The 26,795-nt window shown below is 40.9% G+C and overlaps 1 protein-coding gene across 4 annotated transcripts in view; it reads left to right on the top strand.

Annotated features, from left to right (window-relative positions):
- The window catches only part of KDM4C (lysine demethylase 4C), a 398,973-nt gene that overhangs the window by 28,725 nt on the left and 343,453 nt on the right, over positions 1–26,795 (top strand). For all 4 annotated transcript variants that reach the window (XM_081237192.1, XM_081237191.1, XM_081237190.1 and 1 more), the window contains exons 2-4: positions 3,560–3,720; positions 10,183–10,358; positions 15,741–15,855. In XM_081237192.1, coding sequence (XP_081093318.1) covers positions 3,577–3,720; positions 10,183–10,358; positions 15,741–15,855 — 435 coding nt within the window. In that variant the 5' untranslated portion in view covers positions 3,560–3,576. The remainder of the gene's footprint in view (positions 1–3,559; positions 3,721–10,182; positions 10,359–15,740; positions 15,856–26,795) is intronic.

The raw sequence follows: 26,795 nt of genomic DNA, 5'->3' as shown, positions 1-26,795 counted from the left end.
TTTTTTGATATAACAGCCAGAAGGATGAGTCAGCTCACTTCTCTGCTTAACACCCTCCAGAACAGTTACCTTAGAAAGCAGTGTCATCCCGTTGGTGGGAAACACATGTTAGAACATGATGTACAAGAGGGGGAAGAAGCTCAAGATTACTTTTATCTCATTTAAAGTAAAAGCCAAACCCCTTTTCTCCCCTCTCACCCCACGCCCCATGTCCTCTCTTACCATTCTCTCCCTTGCTTACCACACTCACTTCTTGCTGTTCTTTGAAGAGCCCAAGAGGCTCCTTACTGTTGCCTCAGCCTCAGATGCTCTTCTTCCAGATATCTCACGGTTTATTTCCTCCTTCAGGCCTCTGAAAGGCTTCCCTTGCCCACCCCGTGTGAAGCAGCTACCCCTCCTCTTGCACTCTGTGCCCCTACCCTGGCTTACTTCTTCATAGCGCTTATTATTTATTGTCTGTTTCACTCCACTGCTGTTAGGGTTTTGTTTCATTCCTTTCTGAATGTCCACCCACCGGTCAGGCACTCAGTACTTAGTTGTTGAATGACCAGCTGAACTTCCAAATTTTCTTTAGTGGCTTCTCAAGCCCTTTGCCTAGAGAAAGAGGCAGGCCGCCCTTGTTCTTCAGCCATGGGAAAGTAAGGCTGCCTTCCATGTACCAGATGTTTCTAAGAGGTGCTCTGGGGACTTCTTCCCCTTTCTCACTGCTCAGATTTTTACATTCTATTACTCTGGTAATATTACTGGTCAAATAAATCTGTTTTCTAAGTAACTTTTCCATGTTTGGGGCCAATGCTTTCCTTTTTCCTGCATTTGGTATCATTTAATATAAATACTTCAATGACATTTTGGCATTTATTCCTTCATTCAGTTAGAAAATAGTTATTGCAGCAGATATTATGAGCCAGGCTGGGTACCAGATGGGATGCCAGGGCTTAAAGAGATGGAGGTCCTGCCTTTCCCTTGAGTAGCTTGGACTTCAGTGTTTGGTTGCAGGTACCATTGGGACAGGCAGCTGATGTAAGAGAAATGCAGAGAGGGAGGTCGAGAAACACAGGGTGGCTCACCTAGGCCTGCCGCAGAGGGTTGGGAATCTCCACAGTGGACAGGAGTTTGAAAGGTGAGGAAACAGGTAAAGGCTGCTCCAACAGGAGAGAATAATTTGGGCAAAGGCATAGAGAGCTGTACTTGTTTAGAGAGGCAAAAAAAATCAATGAGTATTATTGGAGCATACAGTGTAATGCAGGCTGTGGTGGTGGACAAGGCCATGATAGTTCTTGCAAGGGCCTGATCTGGACGCTTCTAGAGGGTTATGTGTATCCTGTGTAGAGGTGAGACTTTTATCCTGCAGCCCATGGATTTGGGCATGTGCATCTGAAGGGAAGTGGCTGGTGAGGTGCAACTTTTTTAAAATAAATTTATTTACTTATTTATTTATTTTTGGCTGTGTTGGGTCTTCATCTCTGTGCAAGGGCTTTCTCTAGTTGCGGCAAGCAGGGGCCACTCTTCATCGCGGTGCGCGGGCCTCTCACTGTCGCGGCCTCTCTTGTTGGCGGAGCATGGGCTGCAGATGCGTAGGCTCAGTAGTTGTGGCTCACGGGCCCAGTTGCTCCGCGGCATGTGGGATCCTCCCAGAACAGGGCTCGAACCGTGTCCCCTGCATTGGCAGGCGGAGTCTCAACCACTGCGCCACCAGGGAAGCCCTAGGTGCAACGTTTTTAATTTGCATGCCCCCTTTCTGAGGCAGGGAGAATACAGAATATTTTCTGTTGTGTATTAATATATCTCCACACAGAGTATTTTCAAATTTATAAATTCCTGAAGGGTGGTAGGGTTTAACTTTGATGTACCTCATTTTCCTTGCATGCACTTTGTTTTTTGTTTTTGGCCGCGCTGCATGGCTTGTGAGATCTTAGTTCCCCAACCAGGGATCAAACCTGGGGCCCCAGAGTGAAAGCACCTAATCCTAACCACTTGACCACCAGGGAATTCCCTCCCCACATGCACTTTGTGAGATAGACGCTCATTGAAACCTTCAGTAAATGATGATCACATCATCTGTAGTCCTGATCTGTTTTAACTTCTTATTATCCCCTTGCATGTTTTCCCCTTTATCTACCCCATCCCTTCCCAACTTCTCTTTTTGTCAAGCAGATTACATTTATTATAAAAAGATGAGAAAAGGAAAGCTTTGTTCTGAGAGGATTTGCTGTCTGAGCTGTCGGATGCCAGGCAGTGTTGCTGCATCTGGAAGTGGGGTGGGGCCGGACTCCTTGCTGAGGCATGCCTGCCCATGCTCCCTGTCACCTTGGCATTCCCTATGCCTGGCACACAGTAGGTGTTCAGTAGATGTTTGTGGAAGGAATCATGCTGTTCATAGACAGCAGGATTAAGTTTGTAACACTATTACTGCCTACTTTTCTACTTTGATCTCCTGTATAATCTTTTCTTTCTAAGCTCCAGACAAACTAACCTCCCCTCTCCATCCCTGCAAACTTCCAAGTATTTTCACCACGTAAAGTGTTCTTTCTTTCATCTGGCAAACTTCTGCATCTTCTCATAAGGCTTAACTCTGCCTCTTTCTGGGGAAGTCATTTCTGAGTAACTCAGGTGGAGTCAGGAACTTCTTCCTGTGTATAGTTTTGTATTGAAGTTTGTTCGGCCTCTAAACAGTGAGCTTAGAAGACAACCTTACCCCTTTCTGTGTCTCCAGTACTTTAGCCTGGTGTCCGGTGGTTTTGTGGACAGGATAGTTTGTAAGTTGTTATAGGAAAGCATGTCATGACGAGTAGAAGTGCACCTGAGTAAGCCCTGTGCTGAGGATGTGGAATATTGTCCATTAACCTCTCAGCCGGCACCAGGCCTTTACATAGGTGCATGGATGAGAGTCTGTTTCAGAGCTGGTGCATAGGAACAACACCTTCTGTAACCTTGCAAAGTTAGAAAATTTATTCTTTTTTAAAATAATTAATTAATCAATTAATTTTTGGCTGCATTGCGTTGGGTCTTCATTGCTGCTGTGCTCTGGCTTTCTCTAGTTGTGGTGAGCGGGGGCTGCTCTTCGTTGCGGTGAATGGGCTTCTCATTGTGGTAGCTTCTCTTGTTGTGGAGCACGGGCTCTAGGTGCACGGGCTTCAGTAGCTGTGGCACGTGGGCTCAGTAGTTATGGCGCACGGGCAGAGTTGCTCTGCGGCATGTGGGATCTTCCCGGACCAGGGATCGAAGCCATGTCCCCTGCTTTGGCAGGCGGATTCTTAACCACTGCGCCACCAGGGAAGTCCCTAGAAAATTCATTCTTTCTAGGAAGGACTCTGAGGAGGAGAGCAATATAATTAGGTCAGTGATTTAATGCCAGGAATAGGAGCTTGGGAGGAGGAGTAACTAGAGGTAATTTTTCTTTTCAGGAGTCTGGGGAGAGATGAGGGGGTCTCCCTAACAGGGTGGTAGAAGGGAATGGTTAAGTAACTAGAAGAGTTTTTGCTGGGGGAGCTTACCTGCTATTTGGGAGAAATGACCACCCAATAACTCAGCACTGATGCCTGCATCATCTTCTCTGCAGAGACTGCCCCAGCCATCATGGAGGTGGCCAAGGTGGAGAGTCCGCTCAACCCCAGCTGTAAGATTATGACCTTCAGACCCAGCATGGAGGAATTCCGGGAGTTCAACAAATACCTCGCATACATGGAGTCTAAAGGAGCCCATCGAGCGGGTCTTGCAAAGGTGATTATCCTCAGATCTTTTAAGCCAGAAAATGATCACTTGGCCTTTCAGTTATGCTTAGTCTTCTTGATGCGGAAACTTGTTTCTTCCAAAGGAAGACATTTGCAAAATCTTTGTTCTTGTTAATCCATTAATGCAGTTAATGCAGTGGGAAGCATTGATAGGCTTAAAGTAAAGGAGAGGAGGATATGGTGGCTGCTTGTTTGTTTATTTGTTTTTTTTGTGACATTATTTTGATAAGATCACACTGGCTTCTACATGAAGAATGAATTTGAGGGGGAGGCAGAGCAGAAGCAGGGAGTCTTGTCAGGGGTCGCAGGGACATAAGGGTGGTCCCTAAGGCACTGAGGACTGCATCGCAGGGTTGCCCCCATAAGCCCAGAGTTAGAGCTTTGAAAAAGAGATTGCCTAGATTTGAATTTAACCTGAGATAGGTGTATCTTTCTATAATGGAAATCTAGTTCAATTTAAAATTTTCCTCAAGAATAGATTGTATTGTTACTTGCTTTGTTTTGTTATTGTTCTAAATGTTAAGTTTATAATCTGGGTTTCTGTAGACTTGTTGGCATCACCACATAAATTCCTGAGCCCCAGCAGAGCCTTCTCTACTGTGGCTCGTCACGGGTTCTCCTTGGAACCCCATCTCCGTGGAAGGTCCAGTAGCATTGAAAGCAGACAGTAGCATCGGAGAGAACTTACAGAACTGCAGAGGTTGGTGTTCAAGTCCTCCTCCTGCATCTGGACGCAGCTGCTTGTAACCTTGGACTATTCTGACATCTCTGCCTTGAAGTCTGTTATTTGATATGTATGGTTCAGGTCACTCCTAGAAAAGGTTTAAAATTTGGGGATATTAAATTGAGTGAAAGTTGATTAGGGGTGGGTGAGAGAAAAGGAAGATAAAGGTTTATAGTGGATTTCTCAGATGAGCTATCCTTAATTTTTTCATTAGTTTCGCTCTTAAAGATCTCATTTTTGGAACCTTAACATTTCGGGGTTGTCTTTGAGGAGGAAAAAAATCATGCTTAAGTTGAAGAGAATGATATTTCAGAATCATTTGACACACAGAATTTTGATCACAAACTTAAAATGAACCGGTTAGCAAGGTTTTGAGCTTTATTTGGGCAGAGTGGTGTTATGTTAGGGTGACTGTCTGTCCTCTTCTCTGGGCTCTGAATGCAGCCCTTTGTCCTGTTGTTCTCCCTCTTTTGTTGCCTGAAAACATATATCTTACTGTGTTCCACTGGGATTAGTGAATGTTCTGTGGTCGGGGGCACGTTTAGTAACCTTAGAAGAGGAAGCAGGCACTACCCTCACAAGGGAGCTGCAGGCACACAGAGGACACCTGTGCTGCCTTGGGTGTTCTCTGACAGAGTGACGTTAATGAGAACGACAGTTAGTTTTCTGAATGTTGAACCAGACACACCTGAGTCCAGAGTTTTTTTTGAAGTGAGACTCATTGACAAAGCTGGAGTTACTCATTTATTCAATCTTGTGGTAATTTCCTTTTACTTACACTAGCAATACAATAAACTGGTTTTTTTTTTTTTTTTTTTTGCGGTATGCGGGACTCTCGCTGTTGTGGCCTCTCCCATTGTAGAGCACAGGCTCCGGATGCGCAGGCTCAGTGGCCATGGCTCACGGGCCCAGCCGCTCCGGGGCATGTGGGATCCTCCCAGACCGGGGCACGAACCCGTGTCCCCTGCATCGGCAGGCAGACTCTCAACCACTGCACCACCAGGGAAGCCCCCAATAAACTGTTTTATTCCCAGTCATTTTTGCCATCTTTTACATCAAGTCACATGGACTCAGTTTCACCTGATTTCCTTCTTTTTCTGGACGTTACAGCAGTGGCAAATGTATAAAACTACACCAAATCAAATCAAATTGTAAAGATCAAAACTGCATTCATGTTGCTAGTTTACTTTGAGGGCTAGCCCTGGGGAACAGAACCACCTATGAAATTCTTTGTTGATGCACCATTTAATGAATTGGTCTTAATTTATGATTTGAAGAAAGTGGTTCAGAAATTCCAACAGTAGTGACTTTGGCCTCAGATTACAGTCTGTCTTGCTTGATAACATTTTTTAAAAAATCAATTAGTTAATTAATTTATTTTTGGCTGCGTTGTCTTCGTTGCTGTGCGCAGGCTTTCTCTGGTTGCGGCGAGCGGGGGCTGCTTTTCATTGTGGTGCGCGGGCGTCTCATTGCGGTGGCTTCTTTTGTTGCAGAGCATGAGCTCTAAGCGTGCGGGCTCAGTAGTTGTGGTTCGCGGGCTGTAGAGTGCAGGCTCAGTAGCTGTGGCACACGGGCTTAGTTGCTCCGCGGCATGTGGGATCTTCCCGGACCAGAGATCAAACCCGTGTCCCCTGCATTGGCGGGTGGATTCTTTTTTTTTTTTTTTTTTTTTTTTGCGGTACGTGGGCCTCACTGCTGTGGCCTCTCCCCCTGCAGAGCACAGGCTCCGGATGCGCAGGCTCAGCGGCCATGGCTCACGGGCCCAGCCACCCCACGGCATGTGGGAATCCTCCTGGACCAGGGCATGAACCCGCGTCCCCTGCATCGGCAGGCAGACTCTCAACCACTGCGCCACCAGGGAAGCCTGGCAGGTGGATTCGTAACCGCTGCGCCACCAGGGTAGTCTGGTTGATAACATTTTTTATTCCAGAGTGAGAGGTTTGACACCCTGACTTTCTGTCTACAAAGTTGCTGGTCCAGTTGCGAAAGTGAAAAGTGACAGTGTCCTTAAATGTAAAACTTGTACTGTTTTTGTGGAGAAAGGTTATGATGAAGCATTATTATACGAGCAATGGCTAAATTCTTCGGCAGCAGTGTTCTGGACATAGCTTGTTCTGGGCCTGAGGTTATGTATAATACAGAGCTTCACAAGTAACCTAGAGGGTGCAAATAGCTATCTGTGCCCAAAGGTGAAGAAAGAGTGTCAGAAGCACTGCCCTTCCTCCTCCTGCTCCTTTCTCAGTTGGTAGATGGTAGTAATAGCAACATAGTTCAGGATAAGTAGTACAAATACAGATTTTAGCTGGACAATTTTTACTGGTATAGGGCCCAGGCTGGGGTCGGGGAAATGGTAATATGAAATATATGTATATATAAAAATATATATATTTATATATATATATAAATATAAAAAAATATATATTTATATATATATAAATATATAAATATATATATATATATATATATATATAAAATCCTAAGTATGTTGTGCTTACGATTCCTATGTAAGAAAATCTGATGTGTTAAGATTTAAAATTATAGTTAAAAAATAAGATTTTTGTTATAGGCCTGAACTTACAGATTTTTAAAGTTCTGTCTGAACATTTTAATTGAAGTAAATGAACACATGCACAAAATATTCACAAAGGTAGTATTTAGAGTTTTGTAAATGTATTCCTTCTTTAACTTTAGAGAAGAAAATTTGGTCCAGAATTTTTTGGGGGTGAACAACTGCCTTGTTTTTCACAACACAGGAAAATATATTTAACTCTAAACATAATATTGATTTTGATTGTAGATATATTTCTAAATAGGAGCCTGAATAAATCTATGTTTTTTTTGTTTTTGTTTTTGTTTTTTTTTTGCGGTACACGGGCCTCCCACTGCCGTGGCCTCTCTCGTCACGGAGCACAGGCTCCGGACGTGCAGGCCCAGCGGCCATGGCTCACGGGCCCAGCTGCTCCGCGGCATGTGGGATCCTCCCGGACCGGGGCACGAACCCCCGTCCCCCGCATCAGCAGGCGGACTCCCAACTACCGCGCCACCAGGGAAGCCCTAAATCTATGTTTTATATTTTGGAATACTCACCCATTTATTTCTGATGAAGAAAAAGTTAGATTTATAGCACTCTTAAATACTGCCCTCTCCCCTTTCAATATGTGATCAAGACAATGTAGTATGTTTATCCATATCCATTTGGTGCGATTGTCCATATGCTTTTAAAATACTGAGTATGTGTCTCATTTTAAGCTAACATACCTTGGAGAAAATAAAATGTATAATATTGCCATATTGCTGATGAAAATTAAATTAATTTTAGACTTGACTGCTCCCCCCACCTCTTTTTTTTTTTTTTTTTTTTTTTTTTTCGGTATGTGGGCCTCTCACTGCTGTGGCCTCTCCCGTTGCGGAGCACAGGCCCCGGACGCACAGGCCCAGCAGCCATGGCTCACGGGCCCAGCCGCTCCGCGGCACGTGGGATCCTCCCGGACCGGGGCACGAACCCGTGTCCCCTGCATCGGCAGGCAGACTCTCAATCACTGCGCCACCAGGGAAGCCCCCCACCTCTTTTTTGAATTAATAGAGTCGTTTATCAGCTGTATAACATTGGCCAAGTCACTCCTTCCCTGATTCCAGGTTTTTTCATCTGATGAAGCTTGACTTAAACCTTTCACAAAAGCCAGTTGCAGGTGCAGTGTAGATAAAATGTGAAAGACAAAACCTTAAGACTCTTAGAAAACAAAATAGGATGTATTCATGCCCTAGAGTAGGAAAATATATATATTTTAAACAGAAGATCAAGGCAAAAAAATGAAGAAATTGGATTATATTAAAGTTAAGAACTTATGTTTATAAAAATATACAGTTTAGAAGGTTGAAGGGAAAGTTACAGGGTAAGAGAAGATATTTGATATATGTACACACACATACATATAGATATTTGCAAATACACACACACACATTCTTCTAAGAATAACCAGACTATATACAGAATCTCTATACATTAATAAGAAAAAGACTGACAGTGCCATAGTAAAATGAGCAAGAGGCTTGAATAAGCACTTTACGAAAGAAGATATCTATAGGGTTAGTGAATATATGAAGAGATTTCTTTAGTTATCAGAAAATGCAAATAAAATCCACACTTGAGTACCATTACACACCTTCCAGAAAAACTAAAATTTAAACCATCAGCAATGCAAAGTGATGAGGAAGATGTGGAGCGACAGGAACTTTCACACATTGCTGGCGGGAGTATGAAATGGTACAACCATGCTGGCAAAAGTTTGGTAATAACGATTAAATTTGATCTGTACATATCCTATGCCCCAGTAGTTTCACTGTTAGGAGGGTCTGTGTGTGTGTGTATTTTAGAGAACCGTGTGCCCACATGCAGCAGAAGATGCATACAGCAATATTAATAGTGTTGTTTGCAGTTGCCAATAATTAGAAAAAAACAAGTGACCACCAAGTAGTCACCCTTACAAATAAATATTTATACGAAGGCATACTAAGTAGGAATGAAAGTCAATGAACTTCAGTTACCTAGGTCATCATATTTGAATCTCACAAAAATATTGAGTAAAATATAAAAGGTAAAGAATGTATGTATATATGGATGCTTATGTTTCTGTACATTTATAAAACTGTTGTTAGGGTTTACACACAGACGTAAAACTATAAAGCCCAGCAAGGAGATTAATAGCGTAAGTGCCATGATGGTGACCACCTTTTGAGTAACAGGGGGATGTATTTGGAAAAGGGTACCAGGACCTCTGGGGTGCCAGAAGTATCTTAACTTCTCACACCTGAGCAGTGGGTACTCTGGTGTTTGCTTTATAATAACTCACAAAGCTACATATTTGTGATTATGCATTTTTTGTATGTGTGCTATCTATATTTTGCAATTAAATTTTTAAAAGAAGTTTGTCTTTAAAAATTAGGATAAGTTCTAAAGGTGGATAAATTCCAGCTATAAACCATTACTCAATTCATAACTTTGTTCCTTCTAATTTTTGATCATATGAATATGTATTTTTGGTTTTACTGTTGATGATCTTTTCATTGTTAGTAATTAAGTTTTGAAATACTATGGGAAAGCAGTGGTGTGCTGAGCTACTTCATACAGGCACATGAGAATCGAGAGTGCACATCTTTTCCAACCCCATATTCAGTGACATCACATTGGTAAGCTCAAATTAGTCATGGCGGGAGTAGTTACACCATGGAAATAGGCAAAACCCACAAATCAGGGTTTCCCCACCTCCCCAGAAAGTTGTTGGTTAAACATTTACTTACACACCACTCCGATTTGCCATATTGTGTGAGAGGTGTTTAAAGAAAAGATATCAACTAAACCAATACTTATTTTTCTCATGGTACTATAAACAGCACTTGAACTCTAGCAAGTTATTTTACTTTTGTGTGTCTCTCAATTTTACCTTTAAAATAGAGAGGTTAACAGTAGCCACTAAAAAATAAGTTAGGACAAGTACAGTATTTTGTATAGTAAGTACTCAGTAAATTTTGCTGTTTTAAAAAAGTCATGTCAGTAAGGTGAATATTTGGGAGAATGCAAGCATTTCCTTTAATGTGAATCTTCACAGTTCTTTTACACATTTGTCATATAAATGCTGAGAAATTCTTCACTTGTATTCTGTTGGAATAGGAAAGCTAAATAACTATCCGGAATGCTTTCCAAATAATATTTTATTATTTTACTTTTAGGTGATTCCTCCTAAGGAGTGGAAGCCAAGGCAGTGCTATGATGACATTGACAATTTGCTGATTCCAGCGCCAATTCAGCAGATGGTCACAGGACAGTCAGGACTGTTCACTCAATACAACATCCAGAAAAAAGCCATGACAGTGAAGGAGTTCAGGCAGCTGGCCAACAGTGGCAAGTGAGTAGATTCAGTTTACTATTTTTATTTCTTTCGAAGATATAGGTGAACATGGTAAGAAACCAAGTAGATGGGAGCTTGTGGTGAAAAGCAGGAGTCTTCTGCACTATCTCTTTCAGTCCTCATTTAACTGTTACTGTTTTCTGTTTTTCAGGTGGTTGCCTGCCTACTTACTTTAGTTTACTGCTAGAGAAATTGTTCCTCCTTTTATCATCTCATTCATAATATTTGTAAATGGTTTTTTTCCTATCTTTTAGTTGCCATGAGTTTTTGATTCTACACTTGATTCATCTTTGTTAGGCAGATTTTCTTCTGTGTGTGACAATGTTTAAGTCTTTTTTTTTTTTAAAAAGCATTCCTCTTTTTTAAAAAAAATAATTAATTATTTTTGGCTGCGTTGGGTCTTTGTTGCTGCACGTGGGCTTTCCCTAGTTGGCATTGAGCGGGGGGCTACTCTTCGTTGTGGTGCGCGGGCTTCTCATTGCGGTGGCTTCTCTTGTTGCAGAGCATGGGCTCCAACAACTTTCCGGGGAGGTGGGGGAACCCTGATTTGTGGTTTTTGCCTATTTCCATGGTGTAACTACTCTCACACAGGCGCGCGGGCTTCAGTAGTTGTGGCACGTGGGCTCGGTAGTTGTGGCTTGCGGGCTCAGTAGTTGTGGCTCGCGGGCTCTAGAGTGCAGGCTCAGTGTTTGTGGCGCATGGGCTTAGTTGCTTCGCGGCATGTGGTATCTTCCTGGAGCAAGGGTCGAACCCGTGTCCTCTGCATTGGCAGGCAGATTCTTAACCACTGCGCCACCAGGGAAGTCCCGACAATGTTTAAGTCTTAAATGATAAGTTATATATATTAGAAGATGAGTAATTTAAAAAGAAAATCCTTGAATGACTTGAAGGGCCACCATTATTGTGTTAGTCACCTGCTGCTATCTAACAAATCACCCCAAACCTTAGTATCTTAAATCAATAAACATCTAACATCTCAGTTTCTTAAGGTCAGGAATCTGAGAGTGGCTCAGCCAGGTGGCTGTGGCTCAGGGCCTCTCCTGAGGTTGCATTCAAGTTGGCTGGGGCTGCTGTCACCTGAAGGCTTGACTGTGACTAGAAGATTTTCTCCCAAGATTGCTCCCCTTACGTGGCAGTTGGCTGGAGTCCTGAGTCCTTTGCCACATGAACTGCTCCTCATGTTGTGGCAGCTGGCTTCTTCCAAAGCAAGTGATCCAGGAGTTACCAAGATGAAGACACAATGTCTTTTCATGACCTGTTTCTTGACTGTCATTTCTGCCATATTCTATTTGTTATAAGCCAAATGCAGCTCATACTTAAGGGGAGGAGAATTAAGCTGTAAGTCTTGAAGGGAGGTGTATCAAAGAATTTGTGGATATAATTTAGAAACTATCACAGTTATGATTATTATTAAATTGCCCCCCCCCGTTTTTTTTTTTAAGTTTCTGATATGGTGGTTAAGGCCTTAGATCAAAATATTAATCTGGAAAAAAAAAAGCAAACCTAAAACCAACCAACCAATCATCCAACCAAAAAACATCAGTGTCTAAATTCTCTGGATAGGTATTCATGAGATTAAGTCCTTTGGATAAATTTAGTTGATATCTTTTTAAAAAAATTTATATTTGACATAGTAAGCACTTGATGGTACTTGAAGAATCTTTTTTCCGTGTGAAGTTCCTATTATGGAGCATTCTGGCTAATCCAAAGCAATTAGACATTTTATAATTAATTCAAGTCCCTCTTGAATTTTTTTAAAACATCTTTATTGGAGTATAATTGCTTTACAATGGTGTGTTAGTTTCTGCTTTATAACAATTGAATTTTTTTTCATAGGCATTAGTAAAGCCTCATTGTTTCAGATTTCATTGATTGAGAATGTGAAACTTTTATCATGGACTAGACTTGTTTGCTTTTATACTCTTTAAGAACTCTTTAATAAGTTCAATGCTAAAACAAGATTGCAGAAGCAATTTTATCCAACTTTTTTTTTCCTAACCCAGTGTTAGAAAGATATTTTCTTTTCTTTTTTTCCTCTTAATTCATTAATTAATTAATTTTTGGCTGCGTTGGGTCTTCGTTGTTGCACATGGGCTTTCTCTAGTTGTGGCAAGAGGGGGCTCCTCTTTGTTGTGGTGCAGGCTTCTCATTGCGGTGGCTTCTTTGTTGTGGAGCATGGGCTCTAGGTGTGCGGGCTTCAGTAGTTGTGGCATGTGGGCTCAGTAGTTGTGACTCGTGAGTTCTAGAGAGTAGGCTCAGAAGTTGTGGCACATGGGCTTAGTTGTCCATGGTGTGTGGGATCTTCCCGGACCAGGACTCAAACCCGTGTCCCCGGCATTGGCAGGTGGATTCTAATCACTGAGCCACCAGGGAAGTCCCTATCCAACTTCTTTTTTTTTTTTTTTTTTTTTTGTGGTACGCGGGCCTCTCACTGTTGTGGCCTCTCCCATTGCGGAGCACAGGCTCCGGACGCGCAGGCTCAGCGGCCATGGCTCACGGGCCCAGCCGCTCCGCAACATGTGGAATCTCCCCGGACTGGGGCACGAACCTGTGTCCCCTGCATTGGCAGGTGGACTCTCAACCACTGCATCACCAGGGAAGCCCCTGTTGTTACCTTTGAAATTTATATTTTTATATTTCCTCTGTGAGTTTCATATGAAAATTTATTTCAAATGTCAGTGAAATGGGTTTTAAGACTCAAGCCAAGGCTCTACTTGTCCACTCACAGCTACATTAGGATCACATGGTCTTCGTAACAGTTATGGAATGGTCCTAAGATGGGACTAATTTTCATGGTAGGTAAGAGGCATTTTTCTGGTCTTTCTGTTCATCTGTTCTCCTTCAGTACATGCCCTTGCATAGGTACACAGTACATGCTGTGCTTGGTGGTAGAGAGGATAACACGCTCATTTGGTTAATAACATAACTTAGTCCAAAGAAAATCTGGAGACCTCCAACATATCTTTACTCTAAAAGTTTGTGGAGGTGAGTAATACGCTGCTTCACATCGCTTACATTGTTGATCTGTACTTTCTTCTAGGCATGGAGCTAAGTGCTTTACAGAATTATCTGATGGAGTCTTCACAACAGCTCAATTGTTATTATCCCTGTTTTATACAGGAATAACTGAGGTCCAGAGAGATTCAGTCTCCTGTCCTCGGTTATGTAGCTTATAAATGGCAAAGCCTGGATTTAGATCCAAGCAGTTTGGTTCTGGAGCCCTGTCTCTTAACAGCTGTGCTATAGTGAATGTAAGGTTCTGGGTAAGAAGTGTGGTTGAATCAGTTTTGAGCAAGTTGACACTGGATTTGTGGAATAGGCGTGATTGTTTGGCAGTCCATTAGGGATGGAAACTGTAGCCAGGTTTCATTATAATCAGGTACCAAGTAAGTGAACTGGTCCCTTTTTCCAAGTTTAGTATCAGTGTTTATTTCAAATATTCAGGGATTTTAGACTTTAACCTCAATAGCTAATACCAAACTATAGCTTTCTTTCTTAGAGTTATGGGTTGCTAAAAATTGATCCTGATTGGGTGAGTATATGGTGATAGATTTTTTAGGTCTTCTCATAGTGAAAGGCAGTTTAGGCTTTCAGTTTCTAAAATCTAAGAAGTTTCTTTAGAAGTCATAATAAACAGCATCTTTGCTACCTTTTTTTGTCACCTGACTCTGACCTCTGGTTAGCTTGTTTAGCTTGTGCCTGGAATGTCTGTTACTATTGGAACCCTCTAATCAAAGCATTAGAATGAAGTGGAGTGGATTCTTTCATGCCCATCCTTTTTATTTTTGGTTGCCCTGTGAGATTAAATCTGTAAATTACTCTGTATTTCAAATACAGTTGTTAAATTGTTTGGCATTCTCGCTTATTGCTTAGATAACCAGTTTGGCATCCCCAGTGTAGTAGATGTAGATGTTGCTTGTTCTATAATTCTTCAATCTAAAATGTCCAGTAGGCTTTATAGGGATTGCTGCTTCTGCTAAACACCTTTTTTCACTATGTGTGTTCCATTGCTTTCTCAGTTTGTTGATTTCTTTGCTAATTTTTTTTCCTGTAGAAACATTGTATTTTTTTTTTGGTAATAATATAAGATTATTGTTCAAAATCCAAATAATACAGAGAAGTGCCTTTCTGTAATTCCTATGTAAGAGATAACCATTAGTATTAATAGTTTAGAGTATATTTCTTTCTGACCATTTAATGTACAGTTACAGATCTTTTTTATGTAAATAGGATCATAGTATATTTACTGTTCTGTAATCTGCTTTATTCACTGTGGAAAGATTTTAATGTCACTATACAGAAAGATCTGCCTTATTTTGTGTTCTTTTATTTAACGTAGTCCTAGTTGCTGGACGTAAGCTTGAGGTTTCAGTTAATGCTGCAGCAACATCCTGGGTCATATATCATTGTATACATCTCTGTGTTGTTGAGATGAATTTCTAGAGTTGAATTATAGGGTCAAAGGGACATTTTTTCTTTTCTTTTCTTTTCTTTTTTTGCGGTACGCGGGCCTCTCACTGTTGTGGCCTCTCCCGTTGCGGAGCACAGGCTCTGCACGCGCAGGCTCAGCGGCCATGGCTCATGGGCCCAGCCGCTCCGCGGCATGTGGGACCTTCCCGGACCAGGGCACGAACCCGTGTCCCCTGCATCGGCAGGCGGACTCTCAACCACTGCGCCACCAGGGAAGCCCCAAAGGGACATTTTTTAAGGCTACTGAAAAATTATACTCTGGTACCAGTATATACCCCGACTCCAGCTGTGTAAGAGAAGTTTCATTCTTTACCACCATTTATATATTAAGCATTTGCCAATCTGATAGGTGCAAAATATCTTATTTTAGTTTTACTTTCTTGGATTTTTAGTGAGATTGTCCTTTGTCAATTTTTCTATAGAAAAATATAAGAAATTTTAAGTGAATTACATATAATTAATAATAAATATTAAATTATATATAAAAAATTACATATATTCTAGGTTATATGTTTTGTCTTTGTAAGTCTTTTATTCTAAGTTATATGTTTGTCTTTTACATGTAAATCTCTAAAATGTCCTAGTATAGTATAATTGGTTAAAGATTTTAGAAAATATTTTGAAAGCTAAAATAATATTAAGTAGTTTTCTATTGTTGATACTTTCATAAAAATATTTTTCTTATTCATCAAAAAATGAGGTTTTCATATAGTTATTAGGAATCTTAGAGTCTTCAGAGATCTATGATAAACACATTTATATATTTACTTGTCAGATTTGACAACATGAGCTGCTGCAGTGATTTCATTTTGATAGAATTTTGTTTAGAAAGTGATTTAAATCAAATGGGTAGGGAAAATCTTAAAATTGTCTTACTGTTTTGTGCTTTGTTTCATCTCCCTTTCCCAGGTACCGTACTCCGAGATACTTGGATTATGAAGATTTGGAGCGCAAGTACTGGAAGAACTTAACCTTCGTGGCACCTATCTATGGTGCAGACGTTAATGGGAGCATATATGATGAGGTATAGTTCTATTACAGTGGGTTTTGTAAAGCATCATTTCATGTTACTATTTTTGTTACCATTTTCGGTGGTCAAGAAGTAGTCATTTTTTGTGCTTTGTGTGACCCATAATTCTCCACAGGACAAGAGGAAATAAAGACACATCAGTATTTCTGCTGCTTCTGTTTTTTACATTGAAACCAGCTAATTGTACAAATATGTGAGCCTGTTCAACAGTAATATAGTATGTGGTTATCTGGCTGATCTTCAAATCACACTCAAACTTTTTAAAAGCAAAGCACATTATAAAAATACCTGGAAAACAGGAAATATTATTCATAATAGTACCATCTTAAGGCAAAAGCAGTATTGTAATATGTATTCTTCCTGTAGTTTTCCCCTAATCATTTGAAAAAGTTATATTAAACATGCTTATAGGACTTCCCTGGTGGCACAGTGGTTAAGAATCCGCCTGCCAATGCAGGGGACATGGGTTCGAGCCCTGGTCTGGGAAGATCCCACATGCCGCGGAGCAACTAAGCCCGTGCGCCACAACTATTGAGCCTGTGCTCTAGAGCCTGCGAGCCACAACTGCTGGGCCAGTGTGCCGCAACTACTGAAGCCTGCGCACCTAGAGCCTGTGCTCCACCACAAGAGAAGCCACCACAATGAGAAGCCCGAGCACCACAACAAAGAGTAGCCCCCGCTTGCTGCAACTAGAGAAAGCCTGCGTGCAGCAACAAAGATCCAACACAGCCAAAAATAAATGAATGAATGAATGAATGTATAAAGCAAAAACAAAACAAAACATGCTTATATTCTCTTTTTTATCCCCCCGCACACAAATTGTGAGAATTTTTTCTTTTTTAAAAGTACATATTACAGTTTTTCCAGTTATTTTTCATGAGAGCATAATCTGCTTGATATATTCTAATCCTTCTTGCCTCCCTGATACTACTTGAAATCCTATTTTTTAAAAAAAATCTTTCCTTTTTGAAACCTTTTATCCCCTCTCCCATTGTTTTATTTAGAGAAATTTCTTGCCTACCAAAAAGTTGAAGTGATGGAGTGAACACCTGGATGCCCTCACATGGATTCACTAGTTGTTAATATTTGCCACATTTGCTTTTTGTTTCTCTGTCACTCTGTCTGTGTCTCTGTCTCTCTGTCTTTATGCTGTAACATTTGAAAGTAAGTTGCAGACATCATGACAATTCACCCTTAATTATTTCAGCATGTTTCTTTCAGTTATAAGGCAATTTAACATTTACATAATGTCATCTAATATAGAAACCATACTCTAAGATCCCTGATTTTCCCAGTAGTGTTCTTTATAATCTGCTTTTTTCCCCATATGAAGGATCCCTCCAGGGATTGCCCTTTACAGTTAATAAGTGTGCTATAGAGTAATATTTAGAGGCTAGATGAATATCCTGTTCCCAGTAGCCTTTCACCCAGTGAATTTGCCTCCATTGATAATCCTTGACTAAGTCAATTATTGTACTATTTTTAAACTGTTTATATTTTGGAATATAAAACAAGCTGGAAAGTGGATAAAACATAAACTTAGAGCTTCATGAATTATTGTAAGGTGAATACCTATGTACCATCCCTGACATCAAGGAAAACATTATGGGCACCCTACCTTTCCCCTATCTGTCCCCTTTACCTATTATAGTCTCCTACTTTTCCTCCAAAGGAGTGATTATAGGGTATACACATGGGTAGTTTTAGAACAAAACTATTTTCCAGTTTACACCTTTCTATACCAGTGTTTGCTACTTCCCATTGCCCAACAGCCTCCCTGACACTTATACATTCTAAAATTAAATGGGAGTGTGTTGTAGGTTCTTGTGGTTTTAAAGAACATCATGATTTTTTTCTTTTATGTTCATTGGCTGTTTGGATTTCCTCTTTATCAAAATGCCTGTTCAAGCCTCTTGTACTTTTTTCTTTTTTTTGTCATGCTTTTCTTATTGAGTTACAGTTCGTTATAATACATTTCTGGATATGAGGTAGTGGCACAGTTTTAGTTTTCCTATATGGATCTTCAGTTGTTGAACACTGTTATTGAAAGGACCATTCTTATTTTTGAAATGATAGATACTATGGAATTACTGTTGTCCTATTAGACGTGATGATGACATGGTGGCTATATATATTTTTTCTTGTCAACTGACAATACACACTGAAAAATATATAGGTTAGATAACATGCAGTCTGGGATTTGTTTTGTTTTGTTTTTTAAATTAATTAATTTTTTTGGCCGCGCTGTGCAGCTTGCAGGATCCTAGTTCCCTAGTCAGGGATTGAACCCCGGCCACAGCAGTGAAAGCACCGAGTCTTAACTATTGGACCACCAGGGAATTCCCCTGGGATTTGTTTTTAAAATACCTCAGGAAATAAAGTGGTATGACTTTCGTTGAATAAAGATTGGCAAAGTATTGTTAAATGGAGCTAGATGATGGATACATGATGTTTAGAATATGTGTATGTTTGAAATACTAAAAATAAAAGTTAAAGAAAGGGAAAACATCCTTTCTCTTCCCCCTTTCGTATTTTCACTAGTGTAAGTAACCTCCCTGTTGAGAATTTTTGTTTAAGTTTGTACATGCTCATGTAGAAAAATTGAAAAATAGAGAAAAAATGAAGAAAAAAATTACTCATAAGCTTACCAAACAAACATAACCCCTTTATGATTTCCTTTTGGCCATTTATTTATTTATTTATTTTGGGTATCCTATTTTATTAGCATTTAACTTTCACCAAGAGTTCAAGCATATGCTAGCCACATGTTCAGACTTTTGAAATAAAGATAAAATGGGCAAACAGCTTTAAGGGTGCAATGTATTTAACACTACACAATATATTAACTAACTAGACAATCTAAGGGGTGGTATAACTATACACTTAGGAGCACCAAGTATAGGAACAAGTCCTGGGATTGGAGGAAAAACCCGCCATTCAGGACTGAACAGAGGTCCTTGGTTGCTGACAGAATCTCCCCTTGACTTCAGACTTAAGACAAACCGAGCAAGTCTATCAGCATACAAAACCCACTGATTTCAGGACAAACAGTAACAGGATAGACTGGCCAGAGCCAATTCAGATTGTGGGGATAGTCTGAAGCGAGCAGGGCTGGCTGCAGGCTGGAAACGTTGCAGCTGAAGTCCAGGATCGGCAGATGAGAGCAGCCACCTTCTAAAAATCGCTGATTTCTATACAAGTTCCCAAGATGCTTTTCCCAAACAGGGTGGCCTTTTATTTTATGTCAGTGTGTGTATATATATGTATGCATGTGCTTGCATGTGTGTTTGTGTTTCCCCATCTCAAAGGCTGAGAGATTTTAACAGTTTTTTTGCTTTAGAAGCATTTTCAGTATTGGTCTCCAGAGGATCATTTTAGTGTATTCTAACCCCAGCCAGTTTTAGAGTGTACCTTGTATTAAGTCTTTGCTTTTTTTTTTTTTTTGGTATTTCAATTCCAAGTATATTCTTTTTTGTTTAAATTGAAATATAGTTGATTTACAGTGTTGTGTTACTTTCTGCTGAACAGCCAAATGATTCATTTATACTCCAAGTATATTCTTTAAGTTTGACATGTTATTGTTACTTATGTTTGGGAAAATGAGTGCCATTAGTAGTGAAGCTTCCTTACAGAAGATGGCACCTTGTCTTAGTAAAACAGCTTCTCTGGGATTTCCACTGAAATGGGTGAGGCCAAGCAAATACAGTTGGTATTTTCAGTTTGGGGCCCAGCAAAGTTAAAGTGTTTTCTCAAAGTTACGAGGCTAGTAGACTGGCTGCCAGGTGCTCTTATTCCCCACACCAGTTTTAAGGAAGTAATTATGTATAGTCAGTCTCACAGTTGTGGAAATGTGTACAACTAGGTCTGGGTCACCTACAAATTTCCCCTGAGCTAATGGTTTATTTTGTGCCTTCTCTGTAGTTTCATCCCTGTGGTATCCTGGCAAGTTTGCAGGTTTCTAAAAGGAAGACTGAGCGGAGGAATCATCTGGATCTTGGGCTGAGAGGTTGCATGTCTCAGGGCTCAAAAATAAAATAAAACGCAATCCAAGATTTTTTTCTAACCATACCTTGGGATCATTGAGCTCTTTGTTCCTTTTTGCAAATATAATTAAGAGGTAGAAGCAGCATACGATTTTCAGAACAGTCAACATAAAACTGCCCTGAACTGGCTTTACACATTTGATAGTTAAAATAACATAATTGTTGACAGCACAGCTGAGGGTGATGGACATTGGTTTGCAGTGCTTATTAATTTACCGCTTGTGTTTGACAACCAGTTACACAATGGCATTGCTTCAAGGGAACATTGACTTTAGACTTCAGATTTGAGTAACTTTAGTTATTAAAATCCAATGAACAAAATCCGCTGGTTTGTAAACATGCAGTTTTAAAACATCCTCATTATTTACAGGTTTTGGAGCCAGGAATCTGTCATTTTGGTAGGACTTACAAGGCATAGTATTTTATGGAATTTTTGTAGGAGTATTTAGTAGCTCCAGAACTGAGCTGACGTTTTCAATGCTTTTGTATCATAAAGACAGACATAAGAGAGATGTTGTAAACTGCTACTGGTAAATGAAACCAGTCACACTCAAGACAACTAAATTCAAGCAAATGAAAAATAACTGTATTTGCCCCCTTGAGGTAGCTGGAGGGTAACAAGAGAAAGAGTGCATTAAGGAGAGTGATGAAGAGTGAGTGTAATAATGACTTGTAACTGTCAGGAACATTTGAAATCATCACAATGAATGTGCATTGAATAAAAGCCCATGTATTGTTTTGCTTTTCACTATTGTATCTTTGCATTGTCTAACTGCTCAGCTCAATTTAAATTGTATTGGGAATTGGTTTGTTATGGTTCACGGCATTATTTTGAAAGGGATTATAGTCATCAAATTGTAGTTCAATTCCCCCCCCCCCAATTTCTAGTTACGGCTTTTTCCTTTAATGTTAAAAGAAGGGTTGAAAAACCATAACCTTTTCTTGGTGGGGATGGGAGTTCTTGGAGAGGGTGTGGGGAAGGTAAGAGAAACAGTTTGTGCAGGGTGCAAAGATGAATGAGGATCCTGGTTCTCAATAATTCACAGGCTTGAGGGGCAAAGGGGCAGTAGGATGTAATGAGCTTGGCTGTAAAGGCAAGTGTGGGGTTCCAGGGAGCCCAGAGCAGAGGCACTTATAGTAGCTTGGCGTTGAAGGAAGACTTTTTGTTGGAGACATGGCATCTAAGATTGGCCTAGAGGAGCAAGTTCAAGTCAGGTAAAGGAAGGAGAGAGAAGAATGGGGATGAAACTAGGTAAATTTGAGGGTAAGGCTGAACTTAATAGTCTTTGTATTTTTACTGAATTTGGAGGCTTTTTGGTGAGCCTGGTCTTGAGGAGGGTGAGGCAGACCTGGAATAGTGGCTGTGGGGTCTGAGGGAGCCTGGCCGGTGATGGGGCTGTGAGGGCCCCTTCTGCTCAGATGTTTGTCTTGCAGCACCAGGCAAGTCTGTTAAGGGGCAAAAAGAGGTGCCATTGTAGTGTTGATCCAGGCTTGGGTACACCACAGGAATTAGGAGTGAGAGTGTTCATGAAGGACTACTTGAGGACAGTCAGCCTTGAGGGCTTCCCTGGTGGCGCAGTGGTTGAGAGTCCGCCTGCCGATGCAGGGGACACGGGTTCGTGCCCTGGGCCGGGAAGATCCCACATGCCGCGGAGCGGCTGGGCCCGTGAGTCATGGCCGCTGGGCCTGCGCGTCCGGAGCCTGTGCTCTGCAACGGGAGAGGCCACAGCAGTGAGAGGCCCGCGTACCGCAAAAAAAAAAAAAATTCGGCTTTGATAGTAAAGGGAGTAAGTAGGGCCTGGAGATTCCAGGGAATGAGTCTTGGCCCTTCTTTCATTCCACTGCTGCTTTCAGAGCTTGATTTCCTTAGGATATATATACTTAAAAATCTCAGTCAACACCATGGGCGGCAGCAGTATCAGTAACATGATTTAAGCAAGTTATTAGTTTTTAAACCAAAATGCCAAGACTTTCAAAGGCATGACATGACAAAGCCCAGTCTTTGGATGTATGATGCAAAGCCTGGCTTGGCAGCCAGATTCTGCCTATTGCTTGTCTTTGTAAATAAAGTTTAATTGGAGCATAGCCTTATTGTTTATCTTCATATTATATGTGCCTGGCTTTTTTGCACTACAGTGGGAGAGTTGAGCAGTTGTGACAGAGATTGTATGGCCCACAAAAGCTAAAATATTTACTGTCTTGCCCTTTGCAGAAAAAGTTTGCCAACCCCTAATATAGAGGCACAATTATTTGCTCTTGGGGAAGGGTGCTCAAAACTTTTTTTGAAATACAGATGAAATTCTGAATGTTTTTGGAGAATGAGATTGACTATGTTGATACCTTGAAATGAAATTTGGTGACGTCAGGGACCTTCTGTAAGTAAAGAAGTTCCTGAACTTAGAAATAGAGCCACCTGTATTCTTGAGTGGCCCTAGGTGATTCCTTGGAAACAGTAATAGAAGCATAAGAGTCCTAAGATCTGAAACTTTTTTTTTTTTTTTTTGGTTGTGTTTTACTAAGGGCTGGTCCACTGATAAAGAAAGTTTTAATTAAGGAATTCCCTGGCCGTCCAGTGGTTAGGACTCCACCCTTTCACTGCCAAGGGCCTGGGTTCAATCCCTGGTCAGGGAACTGAGATCCTGCAAGCCGTGCAGCACGGCCAAAAAAAAAAAAAAAAAAGGAGAAAGCTTTAATTAGCCTTTGCTAACTGTACATTTAAAAAATAAGTCCTCTGGGGCTTCCCTGGTGGCGCAGTGGTTGAGAGTCTGCCTGCCGATGCAGCAGACGTGGGTTCGTGCCCCGGTCCGGGAAGATCCCACATGCTGCGGAGCGGCTGGGCCCGTGAGCCATGGCTGCTGAGCCTGTGCGTCTGGAGCCTGTGCTCTGCAACGGGAGAGGCCACAATAGTGAGAGGCCCACGTACTGCCAAAAAAAAAATAAGTCCTCTGATGAAAGAAACATGGGAGTTACTTCAGGAAACAAACACACAAAAAGAAGACAGATAAAGAGAAAAGATGAACAGGTAGAAAAAAGTGATATAACTGTGTGGGGTGATTCAGTTTGACTAAGGAACATGAAAATAAACAGATATCTGCAGGGAAAAAAGGAGGTAGACCATTTCTGGGATAGCCAGTAGCCATGCTTCCACAGACCTTTGAAGACGGAGTGCATCTCTTTGTTCTGTGTGTGAGAGCTAAGAATCAGCATCAACATTTTTTACTTACACTAGTACAGTGGCAATTAAGTCATTCAGGCTTGTGTTCTGTGCTCTTTGGGGCTGCATTTCTAACAATACGTATCATGTATATAGTGGTGAGCCTCTTAATGATGATAATGGTTCATTAAATTGAGGTTTAAAAATGAAGTTCCACATGCTTTCCTTAAGCTGGCTGTTACCTTCTTGATAACACTGTTTTCAAGAGTCTTCTTTGCAAGATTTTCCCTTTGTTGAGTGGTGACAGACACCTCTTCCCCTAAGCCTCACCTGTCTCCTCCATCGTCCAGGCTTTCTGATTTGAATACTTCATTCATATCCTAACAGGCATTGCTATCTGCAGTGGCCCCTTTGAGAAGATGTTTTCATAGTAGTGTACCAGCAAGGTTCCTACTTCACAGTAATGTAGCCTTCTTTGGATGCTTTATGTCTAAGTACTTCTTTCTTCTGAATAAACCTATGAGATGGCATGGCATTAAGACTGACCGTTTCCCTTGTGTGTAACCATCTTTGATGATAGTTTTCAGCAGTTCACTGGAGGAAGATAGCACATCTCACTGTGAGGGGAAGCTGCTTCACCCGTGATCCACAACTTGTGCAGTCTCTCACTGCTCTTAAATCTCCCAGTCTTGCTTTGAAACTCAGCTCCTTCACTGAATCATGTTCCTCCCATTTGCAGCTGCCTCCAGATCACTGAAGGTGTCCACCCTCTCCTCTACCAGCCTGGTACTCAGTGGTCTCCTACACTAAGAATGACTGTCAGTCCACCGCACAAGGAGTTTTTCTAGTTTTTCATATATGGTGTTGGTTCGAGTAACACGATTAAGCTTTCCAGGAGCAACACTGCTATGTTGTTAGGTATGGACATATCGTGATCATATCTTATGTGCTTCTCTCCCTCACTGCACACCATCACCTTCAAGTCTTTCTAATGTGTGGGCTTTTCTAGGACTCTTATGCTCACTTACCTTCTTTTCAGGCTTTTCCACATTTGCAGAAGACATTTTCACCAATAATGATTGGAAGATGATAGCAGTGATGCCCAATACATTTAATCTGGGCACAAGGCATAATCATTTTGGGACAAGAGCTGAGATACAACCGAATTGCCGTCTATATTATCTTACCTAGATTTGTATACAACTGAAACCGTTCTGTTGGTGGACGTTCACAAGTCATTGTGGAGAGTTTTTGATTTGGACAGTGAATTTTGGGTAAAAAAATATGTTATTACAGCAGGTATTTGGAAAATTAGTATAGAAAATGAAGGATACCTATATTATTTCTGTTTCTCTCAGTAAACTCTGAGTCCAGTGATGGCAGGTATCATTTCTTATAGACTCTCCAGCCCCAGCCCCTGTCATAGCATCTGCTTCAAATAGTGCACCTAAATAATGATAGAATTGATGAGTGCATGACATTAGAAAAATAGGTGGAGGCTAGATCATGGAGTTTCCTGAGTATTTTTGGTTATCATTCTCTACGTCTTGAAGAACGTTTGAGATTTTTCAATAGGGAAGTGATAGGATCAGAATCATGCTTTAGAAAGTGTGATCAGATAATGGTCTACCAGGTGGACTGGTCATAGCAAGAGGCTTGGAAAGTGCTTTGAGTAAGGAGGAAGAGGGATGGGTCAGAGTGATCTTCTTCAGTGTATGTTTTTCTGAACACTAGTATCCTGAGACAGTAGTTCGGGTCCCAGCGCCCATTTATATTTCTAATAATTTATTGTGGACCTCAAAGAGCTTTTGTTTATGTAGGTTGTATCTATCCTTGTTTATTGTATTGGAAATTAAAACTGAGAATGTTTAGAAGTATTTAATTCATTAAAAATAATGTTACATAACATTCCTATTTTAATAAAAAAAATGACTGTATTTTCCTACACACAAAGTGTAGTGAGAGAAGTGGCATTATTTTACATTTTTTTCAAGTTACTAATGTCTAGCTTAATAGAAAACCCCTCTGGATTCTTATATCTACTTTTGCATTTAATCTGTTGTAATATCATATAGCCTCCTGAAAACTCTACCTTACACTGATGCGAGAATGAGAGTGAAAAAGGAGAATAATGTCTTGGTATAATTATGAAAACAGTTTTGATGCCACAGACCCTGATGGGATCTGGAGGTCTCCCAATGGCCCCCAGACAACATTTTGAAAACCTCTGCCTTAAGATATTTAGCAAAAGATTCCTTCTCTGATCTCACTCTATATAGATGATGCAGGGATCTCCAAGTAAGGTAACAGTTTCCATTCTTGGTTACTGACCTTCAGGTAACTGTGTCCCTGATATGAACCTCAGAGACCTAATCACATTACGAGACAGAGGTTCTCAAACAAGAAGTCATGGAGTTATTTGGGGAGCATCATGCCATAAATTCTGACATATAACTCAGGCAAAATTTTACAAGCAGAAAATGGGCTTAGGATGTGAACTCAAGTCCCTGCGTCTTAAGATATATAAAATATTTTAAACTGTATTTCCAAGATTTTCCTTTAATTTTTTTTTTTTTTTTTTTTTTTTGCGGTACGCGGGCCTCTCACTGTTGTGGCCTCTCCCATTTCGGAGCACAGGCTCCAGATACGCAGGCTCAGCGGCCATGGCTCACGGGCCCAGCTGCTCTGCGGCATGTGGGACCTTCCCGGACTGGGGCACGAACCCGTGTCCCCTGCATCGGCAGGTGAACTGTCAACCACTGCGCCACCAGGGAAGCCCTTCCTTTAATATTAAGTTGCTAGTCTATCACTTTTGTCATCCAGTTATTTATTAACAGATAATTGATAGAAAATTCAAAACAGTTTGAAAAATACAGTGACAAACCTTAAGACAAAAAAATATAATGTCTGATACTGCATATTTCTCCTTGAGAGCTGGGGAAAAATTTTTTATTTTTTTTTAACTATGCATGTACTGGATGGATGGGTGTGTACAGGGGTCCTCTTTCTAGTTTCCCCTTTTTTAAAAATTAATTAATTTATTTATTTTTGCTGTGTTGGTTCTTCGTTTCTGCGCGAGGGCTTTCTCCAGTTGTGGCAAGTGGGGGCCACTCTTCATCGCGGTGCGCGGGCCTCTCACTATCGCGGCCTCTCCTGCTGCGGAGCACAGGCTCCAGACGCGCAGGCTCAGCAGCCGTGGCTCACGGGCCCAGTTGCTCCGCGGCACGTGGGATCCTCCCAGACCAGGGCCCGAACCCGCGTCCCCTGCATTAGCAGGCAGACTCTCAACCACTGCGTCACCAGAGAAGCCCTCTAGTTTCCCTTTTAAGTTTTCTTTATAGCCTATGATTATAAATGCATAAATTTTATAGGTAAAAATTACCTTTTTGTTAATATAAATGTTAATATAAAAAATGATGGAAAGCATTATATGACAGAGAAAATTGAAATCACTCGTAATCCTGGCATTCAGAGACAAGAGCTGTCAAAAAAGTTTAGTGTATTCCCTTCCAATGTTTCTCCCCTACTTTGTGCTCAATAATTGTATTTCTTTTAACAGGTGTGGTATCATGGTGAACATAGTTTGGTTTTGTCTTTTTTCCCTCCCGTTTTAACAAATATGAATGCTTTGCCATGATTACAGATACTCTTCAACAGGATGATTTAACATTTTTTTATCTCTAATTTTTATTGGTAGGATGGTTTTCTTGGACAGGGGAAAGCTGATTAATCTAAGG

This window comes from Mesoplodon bidens, assembly GCF_964165515.1.
Source record: "Mesoplodon bidens genome assembly, chromosome: 6".
In the NCBI taxonomy this organism is placed as follows: domain Eukaryota; kingdom Metazoa; phylum Chordata; class Mammalia; order Artiodactyla; family Ziphiidae; genus Mesoplodon; species Mesoplodon bidens.
The sequence above is the reverse complement of the archived record's forward strand: the minus strand, read 5'-3'. Positions and strand labels throughout refer to the sequence as shown.